The 15,810-nt window shown below is 41.4% G+C and overlaps 2 protein-coding genes across 4 annotated transcripts in view; one reads left to right on the top strand and one right to left on the bottom strand.

The window, feature by feature from the left end:
* Positions 1–10,232, bottom strand: part of BABAM2 (BRISC and BRCA1 A complex member 2) — a 129,379-nt gene extending 119,147 nt beyond the window's left edge. Inside the window, exons 1-3 of the mRNA XM_083604607.1 lie at positions 10,148–10,232; positions 7,692–7,844; positions 2,610–2,686 (exon numbers count right to left, since the gene is read on the bottom strand). Coding sequence (XP_083460733.1) covers positions 2,610–2,686; positions 7,692–7,819 — 205 coding nt within the window. The 5' untranslated portion in view covers positions 7,820–7,844; positions 10,148–10,232. The remainder of the gene's footprint in view (positions 1–2,609; positions 2,687–7,691; positions 7,845–10,147) is intronic.
* Positions 10,233–10,393: 161 nt separating this feature from the next.
* RBKS (ribokinase) overlaps positions 10,394–15,810 on the top strand; it is a 78,900-nt gene continuing 73,483 nt past the window's right edge. Inside the window, exon 1 of one of the 3 annotated variants that reach the window (XM_083604619.1) lies at positions 10,394–10,663. In XM_083604619.1, the coding sequence (XP_083460745.1) occupies positions 10,611–10,663 (53 nt within the window). In that variant the 5' untranslated portion in view covers positions 10,394–10,610. The remainder of the gene's footprint in view (positions 10,664–15,810) is intronic. The other 2 variants (XM_083604620.1, XM_083604618.1) reach the window with 2 other exon arrangements.

Below are 15,810 nucleotides of genomic sequence, written 5' to 3'. Positions count from 1 at the left end.
CAGTGCTTGAGGGGATGTATTCAAATTGTGTGCTGTTGTCCCCTTGCCTCAATTAGTACTTCCTCAATCACTCCAAGTTCTGGAAATCTGAGGGTCACTGTGGGAATGCATGCAAGTATTTGTTCACCTGTGCCTAACACATTTTTTAAAATCTTTTTTTAGATACGGGTTTTCCAATATAGCATATTACACAAAACACTGGGTTTATTAAAAGAACCCCAATTGTGTTTGCCCCACTTTATCCATCAATTGGGAATGTCCAAATTAAACAGGGGGTAGGGAGCAATGGCTGCCACTTGGATGAGGACAATGTCAGGTGGATGTGAAAAACATGCACACCTCAAATTCACTTTAAACTGCTGTGTGTACACAGCCAAAAAGACTAACATCAAGCACATCAATGGCTAAACCCTCTTCCATAGAGTAAATACTGATTTTTGAAAAACTATTTCTACACGAGGCCCAAAAAAGTTACCTGTCTGAATTTCCCACATGACAGCAACTCATGAAAAATGATTCCCCTCATTAATATGGGACTTGGTTCATTTTGTCTAACTATCTGATATATTTTAATAAACTTACCTGGAGAAAGAATTACGTAATGAATGCTAGTGTGTCATGAGGATATTCACACCCTACCTTAAAGCAGAAGCTTGGATAAGATCAGCTTCATGTCCTTTGTATATGAGCTCCCTATCGATATTCCAGAATCTGATAGCTGGCTACCAAACCAAGCAATACTCATGACCGCTGGGAGGAGCACAGAGAGAAGAAACATCATGGTGCATATATAACAGTGAAACTGGGTGCCTTCATCTTCCCCAGCTGTAATAAAACATGCCTCTCTCATATAGGTCTCTACAGCCACAGCAGGTGCTGTAACTCACCAACGGTTTGACCTTACCCTCAGTGACACACTCTTCCATTGTTTCTTGAGAAAGACGGATGCCAACAACTCATTGCCTTTTTAGGAAATGAGCATCGCATTTGGTCAATTACAGCAATAAAGAAATTAAAAGCTATACTTGCTCCTTTGTTTCCTGATGCCATTTTCCTTTCATGTGACTTACACAATTAACAGTTTCAAAGATCTCAATCTAATATAAAACCACACACAGGCAACAGAATGAACTCTAAAAGTGGTAACCCACAAAACCAGATGCTACCACATCATGTAAGATGCCATCTTTAACTCCATTGAATTAGATGTTTCCACCACTGATGTAATAGGTTTGGATTGCATCTTAGGGGGTGATTCACTGACCACTTCCCACTTGCTTTCTCCCACTGACTTCAAAACACTTTCTTGGTTTATGGTCCACTTTAAGAGTGATGTGATGTGGAGTGTGTGAGAGTGATGTAGTCCAAACTGAGATCTGTCAACCAACGCCTGTACAGAAGAACAGACACTTACTAGAAAAGCTTCACCATTAAAACAACAACTGCCCACAAAAAGCAACCAAAAAGATCAATAGAATTAGAAACTCCCCTATTCTTAAAACAGAGCCCCACATACTGCCAGAGACTGATGACTGCACAGGAGAGAGCTGAGACCTTTGGAAACCTGCCTGCCAGGCTCAATTCCTCCACCTCCCAGGACTAAGGACCTGGGCATACATCCCTCAAGGCCAAATGCCTTCCCCAGAAGGGACTCCACTGGGTTTGCTGCACAGGCAGATTTTTTTATTCCCCAGCTGCAACAGGGACAGATCTACTAGACCAACTGCCAGATCATGTCAGCTGCAGGAGAGACGAGCCCTCGCGGTTTAAAAAGACTGCACTGGAGGGGAGACCTGCCCTTCAGTGCCTCATCCAATCTTGCCTCCCCATTCCCTGCACTGCACTCTCTCCTCAAGCCAGGCATTTCTTGGATGCAGAACAAGGGCTGCAATGGCTGCTGTCGTGAGAGCCAGTTCCATAAAGCCTGGAAGCTTTGACAAGGTTGATTAACAAACTGGTAAAAGGGAGTCAATGCACATGCATATTTTAACAGATATAGAAGATGCAACAGAAACACCTCTAATCTGTTTATTTAAAACATGTGTTACCCCACGCTTCAACTTTACAACTCCCAAGGCAGCTTAACAATACATGGGGAGGAATACAACATCATGCTAAGACCATCGCTCCATCAGGGCAATCCTTTTGGCTTGCCAGATGGAAAAAAACCCCACCCTTCCTTCTCCTGTATGCTGTTCTGGCTAGTTTCCTGATACCCTCTACCCCGTGAGCTTATTTCAGGGGACACGGGGGTGGGAGGGAGAAAGCCTCATTGCATGAGCAGTACTCATTGTGCAGGGTTTCTGCTAATGGGACTCACTGGTTCAATTATGTTCATTAAAAATACATAAATAACCAAATGATCAGCATATAAAAAAATAAACACATGGCTAAAAGCAACAGAAATGTATCTTCATAAACCACCACAATCAGAACACAGTTAACAAACATTATCTAAAACATTTAGGGGAATAGAAATGTTTTCTATCAGTCTTGTACCAAATGAAGGTTCAGCACCATGAAAGCCTCCCTGGGGAGAGCATTCCATACAGGAGCACTTTCCCCAGTTAGTCTCAGAAGGTAGTTGACTTTAAAGTTTGAGCACTTACATTTTAGTGTTTCTCCAGCATATGGAATATGCAACTTAAAGCGATCACAGCTGGGCCCAAGAGTCAAGGACATGCAGCTAGAAGGGAAAGAAGAGGGAATTGAAGGACCAAGATGCACACAATATCAGAGTCTGATCAATGAGCAACATGCCCAGATTAAATGACAAAGGCATTAGATAAAAGCATAGGAAAACCAAAGTAATCAGAAATCTGAAAGTCATGATTGGTGTCGGCTTTTATTTACTGTAAAGCACTCAAAGTATGTAAAGTACTTTAGAAATAAAAACACAGTACAGGATCTCTTGTCCATTCCAGTTGCTCCTGTTAACAAATAAAAGTAGGAAACTGCTCCTCATCCACATTTCCTTATGTGTTCTTCAATACTTTTATTATTGTTAGCTGCTCTGAGCCCAGCTTCAGCTGGGGAGGGCGGGATATAAATAAAATTTTATTATTATTATTAATGGTTCCTGTCCAAAAAGAAAAGAGCAATGGCTGCAACAGTTCCTCCATATATTGCATGTGGACTTGCTTTCTCTCAAGGAAAACATCCCCATAATATAATAAAATACCTAATACATACCTCAGATGGCTATTACGGCTGCAGTCCTATGCACTGCCATAGGTGGGAATTCAGTGAATACAGTGGGGGGTTACATAAAAGTAAACATGCATAGGATTCACTTGCCTCTTTAGTAAGCCATTCAATAACCTTCTCAACCCTTTATTAACTGACTTTTATACGATACAAGGAATTATTCTGTGTCGTTGTCACATTTATGCTATAGCCTTGCTGTATTCGGGGTTTTTCCTTGAAGTTTTCATTTATAAATATGTATGTCTTTATTATCTTATATAACATCAGACTTCCTCCCCACCCCACTTCACACATCTGACAAAAAATTCAAAAAGGTTGATTTTAAAAAAACCAAAGCCGTTTGGGGATTCTCTGTGAAGAGCTGCCAATAGGGATGATCTAAAAATAACTCCAGCGTACTGCCATGGGCACCTTTGGCCATGCTCAGTGTCACTGCTCACCACTAAACAGTCATCACATGTCCCCAAGATGTAGAGAGGGAGGAGAGAGTTGGCAGTGGATACAGAATCAAAATCAAGCAGTGAGTGACCACCAGTGCATGAGAGGGTTGCACCCCAAGCAGAAACACTGGCCTGTGAATAATTTCCCTCGTGGTCTACCATTAAAGGCTCCACATTTAAGTTTCGCCCCAGCATGGCCCGATATTCTAAACACCTATTCAAACTCATGGACAGATCCATCTTTTGCACTGAACTCCCAACATCCATTGAAACAATCACAAATGCATGACATTTAACTTCACAAGTTCCCTATAACACATCAGCAGCAGATTATTGCTTATTGGACATCATACTGAGCTGTAGCTTGACATGTGATTCCAATCTTCCTTGTAAATCATAGATTTGAAGAGTGTTTAGTCCAGCCTCATGTTCAGAGCTAGAGCATACCTAATAAAAGGTTGTCCCCACCCCTGTAAGTAATTGGGTTCCTTGTCAAACTGATCTTTCAGGTATTTCTTCCAAGGTCTCATTAAAATTTACCTTCCTATAACTTGCACCCATCAATCTAGTCCTGCTGTCTGGGGCAGGAGAGGATAAGTCTTTGCTCTCTTCATTTGACAGCTCTTCAGACATCTGAAGAATGCAATCATGCCCACTGTCCCTGCACCCTTGTCTTCTCATCTTCTAGATAAACATACCCAGTTGGAATAAAAAAGGTATTTCTGATTTTGCAAATAAACCACTTCATTTAGTTCACTTCAGAATAGCAGGGGGAGAAAGGATAATATACTTTACGGTGTAATAGAGATAATAATAAGAGCATCCTTAAAAGCAACACTAAGTATTTTCCAGGCTGTTAAGATTCTGCTTTTTAAAAAACGTATATATATATAAAAATACTGGTCTAGAAATGAGAGCTAACAGCAGCTGCGGCTACATTTTGTCAAATTACTTTTTGATAAAGCTACACAAGAGATTTCAAAAGCAGGTACTTTCTGAGCAAAAAGTATTAGTTAGCAAAATACTTTTAAGGAGCTACAAATGCTGTCAAGAGAAAAGGAAGTAGTAGTGAGAAAATTGAGCATTAATAGTGGTTCCCAAGATATAAATCAAATAGATGCAGGCACCATACAAGAAAACTGAAGCATATCCTGCAACATTTCCTGGTTGTGTAAAGTCGTATCTTGCTTGCTTTTGCTCTGCCCCCATCCACAGAGTAGAGAAAGCTTATCCACAAGTTTGCCGTATCATATTCTGAGCCTTCTGTAACAGTAGTTCTAAAATATTAAACTTTGGGTGCTTTGGGGGGAGAAAGTGTCTTGAAGTTGTCCAAGTTACACATTAAGATACTTAAAGGCAAACTCAAACTCATTTCACAAAACCAACACAGCTGTGTTGGCACCAAAAAAAATAAGATTTGGAAATATGACTGCCCCTCACTACTATGCTAAATAATGGCAGAAATACAGTTAGCAAGGGGCTCAGCTTATCTAGGCTAAATAGACAGTTGCCTTGTTGTAGCAGAGTTTAACTATGCCTGATGGATCAAGTTTGCAGTCTGAGAGTGCTCCTGGATCCTGCTAGGCTCCAAGAAGCCAAGGTAGCAGCCATGGCCAGAAACATTTACATCATGCTTTGGCTAGTATACCAGCTGGACCGTCTCCTAGAAAAGGCCACCACTATGCATGCCATTATCAACTTTGGACTGGACTACTGCAACGTACTATATGCGAGGATGTTTTCAGACACTTTGATCAGTACAGAGTGCAGAAGATAGAGTTCGTGATTCAGATGAACCAGGATTATTCACTGGTTGTCAATTAATTTCCAACTATTTCAAAGTGTTTCTTTTACCTTGATGCCTGTCCCCTTTTTTTTAGCCAAGCCTGTAAAGCTGAATGCGCACAAGTTAAATGTATTTAAGTTGCAAGTTATCTGTGTTGAAATGATACGGTCATTATGCCTGGTAGCCACTGACAGTCTTATCTTTCAAGCCACTTTCAAAGATGTGGCTATCATCACATCTTTAACTAAGTGCTGTGTGCAAAAGTGCATCCTTTAGTCTGCCCTGTATCTGATGACCCTTTCTTCTAATATTATGATAGAGAGAACATAACATATCTTTCTCCACACAATGCATAATCGCTCACACACCTACCATGTCTAACCTCATTCACCTTTTTTACAAGCTAAAAAGACGCAGATGTTGTAACCTGTCCTTGAGCCCCTTCCTTGATCATTTGGCTGCCTTTTTCTGCAACTTTTCCAGCTCTGCAAAATCCTTTCTGAGACACGGTGACCAAAACTGTACACAGTATTCCAAGTGTGGTTATTTGGTATTGTTTTGCCAGTTTTATTTTATTTATTCCTTTTCTAATTACACCCAATGTGGAATTTGTACCTTTTCAATAGCGATGCCTAGATTTGCAATTCACCGCCCAGGTGAGCCACACCTGGCTCCCTCTTTCAGATGAACATGTATGACTTAGGCAGTGGTCAACTTCGGTAGTTTTGAATCTCGCTACTGCTGGTGTTTCAATTTATTGATTTATTTTACTATTTTTTATGAATTTGTTGGTTGGTCGTTGTTTATTTTTATCTTATTATGGGTATTATTAGTCACCTTAGGTGTCTTTAAATAGGCTGAAAGAGACAGCATAAAATATTTAAATAAAATAGGTTACAGGGGAGTTTCCCAGAAAAAGCAAGACCTATTGTATATTAAAATTATATGAGCAAATCCCTAGGTTAAGAACGTGCTTATTATGTTGTGTGAGCTATGCTCAATTATTCCCCACAGCTCAGAAATGTCAGCTGTCAGAACAGACCCACTAATGAAGAAATCAGCACAGAAACATGTCATAGTGTTCGTGCTTGACAGCAGTGTCAGCCACTGAAATTTATTACTATTGCTTCTCTAGACTTGTGGTTATGGCTGATACAACACCAAGTTATACTGAGGGTTCATTGGACATCAGTAATGTATGCAAAGTTACAGCTACCATCCTACATCTATTGGTGGCCTTCTGGCCAGGTAGAAGAGTCATGTTTAGGAACATAGTTCACCTAGCTCAATACATTGTATGGAAGCAGCATTCCAGGGTTTCAGATAGGGGTATTCTCCCTATGTAAAGATTTTGGAGACTGAACCTTGGACCTTTTGCTTGCAAAGCATGCACTATATCACTAAGCTGCAGTTCTTTCCTAAAATAAAAGTTCTTCCTCAGCCCAATCCTAGTCCTAAGGTAAAAAAGGTAAAGGACCCCTGGACAATTAAGACTAGTCAAATTTGACTATGGCTTTCAGGCTGAGGGAGCCGGCGTTTGCCCGCAGACAGCTTTTTGGGGTCATGTGGCCAGCATGACTAAACTGATTCTGGTGCACAGAATACCGTGGCAAGTGCCAGAGTGCATGGAAATGCAGTTTACCTTCCTGCTGCAGCAGTACCTATTTATCTACTTGTGCTGGTATGCTTTTGAACTGCTAGGTTGGCAGGTGCTGGGCAAAGCAATGGGAGCTCACCCCGTTGCATGGATTTGAACTGCTGACCTTACGATCAGCAAGCCCAAGAGGCTCAGTGGTTTAGACCACAGCACCACCCGTGTCCCTAGATCTAGTGCTAAACCTCCATCTAGCATTATTGCCAACAGTAAAAGATTAAAGGTGGTATTCAACAACAAGAAAATTCTTACACAATATAACTAGCATTTAACAGTAACATCTTAAGAAAAGTTAACTTTGGGGAAGCCCTATTTTTCAGATTATGTATAGCCAAATACTTAAGACAGGCATTTAGGGTTGGATACAAAACCAAATGTGATATGGAAATGAAATGCTCAAACACATTAGATTCATTTCTGAAATCAATTACCAAGCTCTACCAATGAATAATAATATTAAATCCAATTGTGTTGCACTACACATCACGATTTCTATAGCCTTGCTAAAACTTCTTAAATTTCTTCATTCCTAATAAATTGAATGTGATTACTGACAACAAATATTGGCACATAGACATTATTTGAATTCATTGAGGGCACTTACCCAGATTTCAGATCTGTAATCCTTAAACAGTTAGTTGCATCCAATCCTACTTTTCCATTCCTGACCACATTAGAAACAAAAGGAGAAAGTGCTGGAGATATTCTGTGCAAAGCAACTTCAGGGGACATCCTAATCTGCAAGGTGCACACAGTTCTGCAAGGAAAAATAATTGTGAACGTATCAAAGAGTAGCCACACCATTTCTATACATATTTTAAAAGAGACGACTCTTGAGACCTGACACACAAGGCAGGGCCAAAGACAAGGCAAGCAAGGAAAGGATGATGAAAGCAAGCAACTTTTTTAAAAAGGCTGATGCAAGTAGGGGCCAAGGGAAAGGAAATGGAAGCAAAGCCTGCTGGGAACAGGGGGCACATTTGGGCTAGCTGCTGCCCATCCACTTGGCTATGGTCCACAGTTATAGCCACACAACCATTTGCACTCCTAATATTTACTAAGCATCTCACTCATAAAACATGGTTCTCTCATTTTGTTCAGTGGTCCATTATAAAATACAACACAACTTATGACCTAACAAGATGAGAATAGCCCACCACTGACTTGATAAATCTTCTGGTTCTGCTGGTTGCTTGGGGTGACAAAAGCAGAGGTGGAGGGGTGGTTGTCAGGCTCTTGACAGACAACTGTATCCAGCTGATGGGCTGTGCTCAACTCAGTGTGTCACCAGTTGTGCAGGCCTGATAGTTACTTCAGCAGTTGGACAGTGCCCTTTTTATTAATCTCTCAATGAGCTTAGTGACCATTAACACATTTTAAAGTTTACCAGAGTATAAAATTTACCTACCATTCCAAACAATTTACTAAAATACCTTGTTAAGTCAGAACCGAGATCAAATATGCTGTGCTTATTATTTTTATCCAAATAAAATTGAAAAAAAAATATTGGGAGAAAAGTGTCTCTTAGTAACAATAGAAAACTTAACGTGCTTTGAATTTCTGCCCAAATACTACATATGAGATTGCATTAAACTTTGTAAGTAGTATATAACAATATTCATATAAAAGTGCAGAAGACTACAGTGCTGCAAACAAAACTGAACATTTCAGAAATAAGATAAATGGTTAAATGCCATTGAATCATTTCCCAGTTTTATTTATAGATTCATAAATTTATAAATTGTTTACACAACCCTCACATGAAGCTGTCTTATCCCAAGTCAGAGCACTGGTCCGTCTAGCCCAGTACTGTCAACTCTGACTGGAAGCAGTTCTTCAAGCTCCTATCCTCATATTGATGGTAGGCAGCTGGCACTTGTTTTTGTAGGGCACCCTTACCTTTGACAGCTATGTGTTGTAAAACTCAACAGTCTTCCTCAACGTAACATAAACTACTCATACTTGGCATGCACAGATAGCCGTTCAAGCACCGAACGCACACTTCACACACGTGATATCACAACAACCTTACACGGTAGACTAGAATTATTATACCCGTTTCCCAATTTTGAAATGTTAAAATGACTGTAAAATTAGTGAAATGTATAAACTTGGAAAGTGTGTGTGTGTGTGTGTGTGTACTTAAAAGAATTATTATACCCATGATTCTAGATTCAGGTAGGTAGCTGTGTTGGTCTGACGCAGTTGAAATAAATAAAGAATTTTTTTGGTCCAGTAGCACCTTAGAGACCAACTAAGTTTGTTCTGGGTACAGTGGTACCTCAGGTTAAGAACTTAATTCGTTCTGGAGGTCCATTCTTAAACTGAAACTGTTCTTAACCTGAGGTACCACTTTAGCTAATGGAGCGTCCTGCTGCATGCGATATCTGTTCTCATCCTGAAGCAAAGTTCTTAACCCGAGGTATTATTTCTGGGTTAGCAGAGTCTGTAACCTGAAGCGTCTGTAACCCGAGGTACCACTGTATAAGCTTTTATGTGGTCTCTAAGGTGCTACTGGACCAATTATTTATTTATTTATTATACCCATATTGCAGATGCAGCGGATCCAGTTAAATGGCTGCTTAAGCTCATGGTAGAGATGATGCCTGAGCCAGGGGACTTATCCGCTACAACTGGCTTTCTACCTGTAGCAAGAAGGAGTGGCACATGAGCCCAGCAAGGGCACCAGCTGCTGCAACCCTGCAATCTATTAAGAAACACAGGAAACGGGTATTATGAGCAGCAGTATTGATTCATAAATTAGCAGCACCTACAAGTAAGTACAGCAGAAGCCTTACACACAATTGGTAGTGGCTGTTTCCTATAAAACGGTTTCCCCCCGCCAAATGCCCAGGTCTGAGGGGTTGTTAACCCTCCCTTACTACATGCTTTGCTCCCCCAATAAGCAGAGAAAGAGAAGGGGTGGGGAAACCCCACCAGCATCCACCCACCCCACCCAGCCTGAAGGGGAACCATCTTTGCCCCCCACCCCACCCCCTGTTGCTGTGTGTAAAGAGAGACTGCACGGGGGGGGGAGGGGAGAAGTACGGGCAAACAAACCTCCAAGAAACCCAGCAGCTGCCACTCGCCTTGCCCCGCGCGCCTGCGTAGACCCTCCCACTCCGCCCAGCACGCTCCTGCGTGCGCGCCCGCGCGCCAATCTCCTGCAGAAAAGCCGAGCGCGCACCCGATAGGCAGTTTTTAAAAAAAAAAAAAGAAAATCGGGGCTTCCGTGGATATATAGGCGACTAAAGCGCGCCTGAAAAAAAAAATCGCGCCCGTTAGAACGGGCAGCAGAGTTATAAACGGGTGCTTTGATAACGGTGTGCTGAGCTCGCTCCGCAGTCGAAGTTCGGGATAGCGCAAAGTAAAAACTCAGGCGCCTTGGAGGGCGCACATATTGGGCAGGCGAAGGACCCCCCTCTGGCAAAGCGGGGTGAGCGGTGGTTGGAGAGTTAGTGCCCAGGCAGCTCAGGTAGATGCGAGTCAGGTTAGGTGCTGTGGTCCTAAACCTGTCTCTGACATGGCAGCTGCTGAGGTCGTGGTGGTGGGATCCTGTATGACTGATCTGGTGAGGTTAGTATGGCAAATGGGATCCTCTGCTGCTGCTGCTGCTGCTGCTGCGCCCCCAGTTTTACCAGCTGCTTCGGTTTGCTTAAGGCTCTTACCCCGAAGTGGCTGCAGAGTCCAGGGAGAGGAGGAGGCGTGTTGGAGGCTCCAGCCCTGCAAGCCCAAGCCTCTGGAAGTAGAAAGAAGGGGGGGGGGGAGAGCAAACTCTGGTTTTAGTGGCGAAGTTCATCATGGCCAACTGGAATGGAAAGAGTTCCAAAGAGAGCAGGAGCCACAAGTGAACTGGTTTCTCAGAAGAGCCCATGCAATTCCACGCCTCCCCTTCTCTCTTCCCTCCACTGCAGTTTGCTTGAGGGGCTGATGTCAGGTGGCAGTTGAGGGGCAAAAGGCCCGATGGACCTGATATTTCAACAGAGCTGACAAAGGGTCTCTCTATCTCTCTCTGCTGCAGCCTAGTAGATGTCATGGAGGGTTCTTCTGAAGGATGCCTAAGATGTACACTTGAGAGTAAGTCCCTGTGAACTCTGTGGGTTGCATGCAGCAGTACTGATGTGAGCCATTCTGCTAGCACAATTTTTCTTTCCACAATGGAACATTCTCCTCCTTTCCACACAACCCCAACTTATCCTGGGTCTTGTCCCCCACTGCCACCAAACCCTCTGGAAGAGATGTAGGGAAGAAAGTAATTTTCACTTGCACCAATTCTGGAACTAATTATTGCACTAGCACAACTGTTTCGTTGCATACCACCGGTGCTTTTTTTTTCCCTTAAAAAATGTTTAGGGGTACTCTCATTTTGATTCAAGAAAATCACCATTTTATAGTTCAAATTGGGGGAAATGAATGCAGTAAATGGACAAAAGTACAAAGATTCACAAAATGTTTATGGGTATGCGTATCCCTGCGTCGTCCCCCCTCCAAAAAAGCACTCCATACCACCCAGCATGACTTACTTCTGAGTAAATATGCAGAGAGGTGGGTTTCACTGGTGCACGCTTAGGATCGTGCTCCTAATAAGTCCAAAATAAATACTATCCTTTTGTAATTGCAGTCGCCTCTCTGCACATATTGAACTGAAGTAGGGAAAAAACTTTATCCGTTTGTGTGTTGATTGTGAATTCAAATTGTAGTTAAAGTACCTCCACGATTCTTTCTGGAGCAAAAATCAACTTTAATTTGTGAAAACATTCAAGCTTTTGAAGTAATTTTAGGTTCACATAGCTTTTTTGTGCGAGAGGGAGAAAAAATTGAAGTTAAGCATTTGCATAGTCTTACAGATCAATGTATCCCAATGAAACTATCACCGTGGACTTTGCCTTTTCAGTTCTCAGGAGTTAATACGTTAATAACTCATAGTGTGATATACAAGCAGAACTGAAGAGTTCTAATTCCTCATGCTCAGTGTGACTCAAGTAACCATATTCCTTCCAACTAAGACAAAAGTACCTACTTTGCATCATGTCCACTGATGAAAATGAAATAACCTGCTGTTTATACAGGAAGGATAAGGTACAGTCCACAATGGATCCCATGTTCTGCCATTATGTATTCTCCATTCCCTGACATTATTTACTTAGTATCCCGTTTTTACCAGAGTTAAAGAGAAGTTCACAACAGTCATAAGATGTAAAAGATCTATCAATAGCCTTACAGTCATAACGACAAACAAAAAGACCCCCAAGAACATAGGAAGCTACCTTATATCAAGTCAGGCTATTTGCCCATCTATTCTTTCTGGGTGTGGCTTTCCAGGGTTTCAGGCAGGGGATGTTTCCCAGCATCTGCCACTAGGTCCTTTTAAGTGGAGATGCCTTAAGGTTGAGCCTGGGCCCTTCTGCATGCATTGCAAGTGCTCTGCCGCAGAGCTATGGTCCAGTGGAAACAGGAATATCTGCCTGATACGCTTTTGCCTTCCTACTGCAAATGAAAGTATTGTTCTGAGACCACTGTGACCTACTACAGAAGTGATGGGTGACTTAAGTATTTAGTCAGTAATTTCCAGGAACACTTTCCCCATTTGATGGATTGTTGATGACTGCTTCAAAATTCCTACAAGTGTCTTTCAGAAGATTCTGGGGCATGTTCTAAGGCAGTAGCCTTGAATAATTTCAAACCAGGGACCCACCTTTAGCCCAAACATACATTGGGAGACCCATTTCTTTTCTCTTTTTTGCCACCTGCTGTTTCAAATTTCCTTAGATCATGGCCCCATGTTGGGTCCCAGCTCACTAGCTGAAGATCAGTGGTCTAAGGCAGAGATGGAAAACTTTGGACCACATGTCTCTATTTGGCCCTTAAGACTCTCCCTGTTCCTCTGGCCACATCTCTTACTGGCCCTGCTCAAACCCTCAAGTAATTTTGTGTGGCTATAATGTTTCCTTGGTCTCTGATAATTTGTCTTGTTTGGATGAGGGCTGGAGAGGTGTATGTGTGTGTAGAAACCTCTGGTATTTGTGTGCCTGAAATGTAACCTGTTGTGCAAAAGTAAGTCTTCCATCCATTGTTCTTCCCACTACACACCAGCGGCTCCTAGAAGGTTGTCCCTGAAAGAATGCAGTCCTTGGACTGAAAAAACCCCTCCAATCCTGGTCTAGGTTGCACTCAGTTGACAAGCACACAGCCAGGTTTGTTAAGCTCACTTGTCACCCTAGAATGCTTCCATTACTTTTCTTCAACTTTGCATTTCAGGGTAAATCAGTAATAGTTCCCCAGCAGTCTTTCAGGCAGCATATCCATAATTATCTATCTTCTCATCAAGAAATCCCTGAAGAGTTTCAGTTAAATCCCAGAGTTACTCGGAACACAGTTTGCAAATACTAATTTAAGCAAATATTTTGAGCAGATTACATATTACTGCTAACGAATAGCTTTTATGTTTGTTCCCTAAAACTAATTAGACAGGAAAGAATAAAAATAAAATAAAATAAAAATATGCCATCTTTTGCAAAATTAAAAACACTTTTGCGTCCACACTGACTTAAGTACAACAAAGAACCAGAAAACACTAACCAGATTGGTTTAAAATCTGAAACTTATGGTTTATTGTGATGTTCAAACACACACTGTTTCCCCCCACTGCATTCTGTTGTATTCATTGTCAATGTCAGTGACTCTATAAAGCACCCCTGAATTTTGGCATATGTAGGTTTCTTCCCCCCGGAAAGTCAAGGCTATAATACCATTACTTAATTACCTGGGAGTACATTTCATTGAATTCAGTGGGACATATTTGTGAGAAGAGATGCATAGTATTGCACTATAAAAATGCTAAAAGGCCCTCATGAGACCTTATTCTTTCATTTTGTATAAGAAGGCTAGCATGTTTTGTGTATACTGTGTTGAGGATTGATGATAAGCCTTTAAATGTTAGAATTTTAAATGTCTGTTGGTGGCATTGGCATTCTAATTGTTGTTAACAGTGGGAGAGACTATATCGGGTCTATTAACACCTGACGCTCTAGAAAAGGGATGTTAAAGCTAGAATAGGAACCTGTGGCCCTCCAGATGTTGTTGGACTCCAGCTCTCATCCACGCCACCTGCTGGTCCAAAAACTCTCTCTCCCATTTTGCTCTAGAATTTAGGAAACTTTATGTGGGAATAGAGGATTGGGAATGGCTTACTACAGCCCTACCCTCCAGTATCCTGCCAGTAAGTTGACAAAACCTTCAGTCTTTAGCTCATTACATGAATCTACACACATATTGCCTTATTCTAGTGGAGTTTAATTCCGGATCAACATACATGTTCATGCAACATTGCAGGAATGCTATAGAATGGCAGTGAAGGGAACTTAGAGATGGCCAGTATTGGCTTAAGATCTGCATAGCATTTCATGCAGTTGAGAGTTCCAGTACACAAGGCTAGTGAGAATGAGACACACTAAAAATAACTGAATTTAAAATGGAAAATTGCTGTAATAGATGAAATTAAATGCAGAGAGCTATGCTGAAACAATCAGAGCAATAATATTGCTCCCTTCTAATTTTTTTGAGAACAAGAAAAGTTGCAACCCTGAAACCAAGCACGTATGCTTGTTGTGGGCAAACAATATTTCAGTTCTTACCCTCTCATGGGGATTCATTTGCGTCTGGCTTGCTATTTTCACCACCCAAAAATAGGAATGGCATCCTGATTTCTAGTCCTATCTTGTACTCAGTTCTGTTAATAATAATTTTTAATAGGTTGATTGGCTGAGGAGGAACAATGAAAAACATATGCCTTAGATTTTAGGAAATGATAAAGGCAGCATCAATCTACCAAAGCTTAACACTGAGTAACAATAAACAATAATCATAAATGCATTCAAAAGATAGGCAGAGCAATCCTATACTTTATTCTGCTGGAAATGGCTCTGCGAATGGAGGCATCTGCAAGTGTATTAGAAGAGTTCTGCTGGCATATTTGTCATGCCACCAGCGTATTTGGCATTCCACCAACATAGCATTTATTTGAAACATTTATATGTCATCTTGAAGAGTAAACTCTTCCAAAGAGGTTTCCAATAAAATTAATATAGAGTACAATATACTCACAAGTAAAATATCAGCAAACCAACAGCTGATAAAGCAAGCAACCCACAATTTACTAAAATATAATTGCAGCCAACAATTGGCAAGGCAGTTTACAACATAAAATCTTACTAAAAAAAAAAAAGCAATTAATACTGGTAGGTTTAAAAAAGTTTCAAAAGAAGGCAGGGTTGACTCCTGCCAGACCTCTACTTGCAAGGAGTTCCACAGGCAGGGCCTGTCACTCCAAAGGCTTGATCCCTGGTGGAAGAGAACATAGCCATCAGGGTTAGTAGCCACGGACAGCCTCATCCTCCATGAATTTGTCTAAGCCTCTTTTAAAGCCACACACACATAAAGCTGTATGTAAAAGTGTATTTTAGTTTCTTATACCACACAGACCTATTGTGAAGCTCAATTATATGTGGTGGCACCTGGTTCCAAACATCACAGTAAGCAAATGGCGTAGTTCATGGGTAGGCAAACTAAGGCCCAGGGCCAGATCCGGCCAGGTCATGAAACCTGAATGGCATGAGATGTGACCTGGGGCAGGGAGTGGGTAACTATCATATTATGATTAAAAATAAATCATTTTGAATAGTAGGAAAAATTTTGTTGAAGAAGTCTAAGCAAAAGGTTAGACA

Source organism: Podarcis filfolensis (genome assembly GCF_964270895.1).
Source record: "Podarcis filfolensis genome assembly, chromosome: 3".
Classification (NCBI taxonomy): Eukaryota; Metazoa; Chordata; class Lepidosauria; order Squamata; family Lacertidae; genus Podarcis; species Podarcis filfolensis.
Note: the sequence above shows the minus strand (reverse complement) of the source record. Positions and strands in the feature narration are given on the sequence as shown.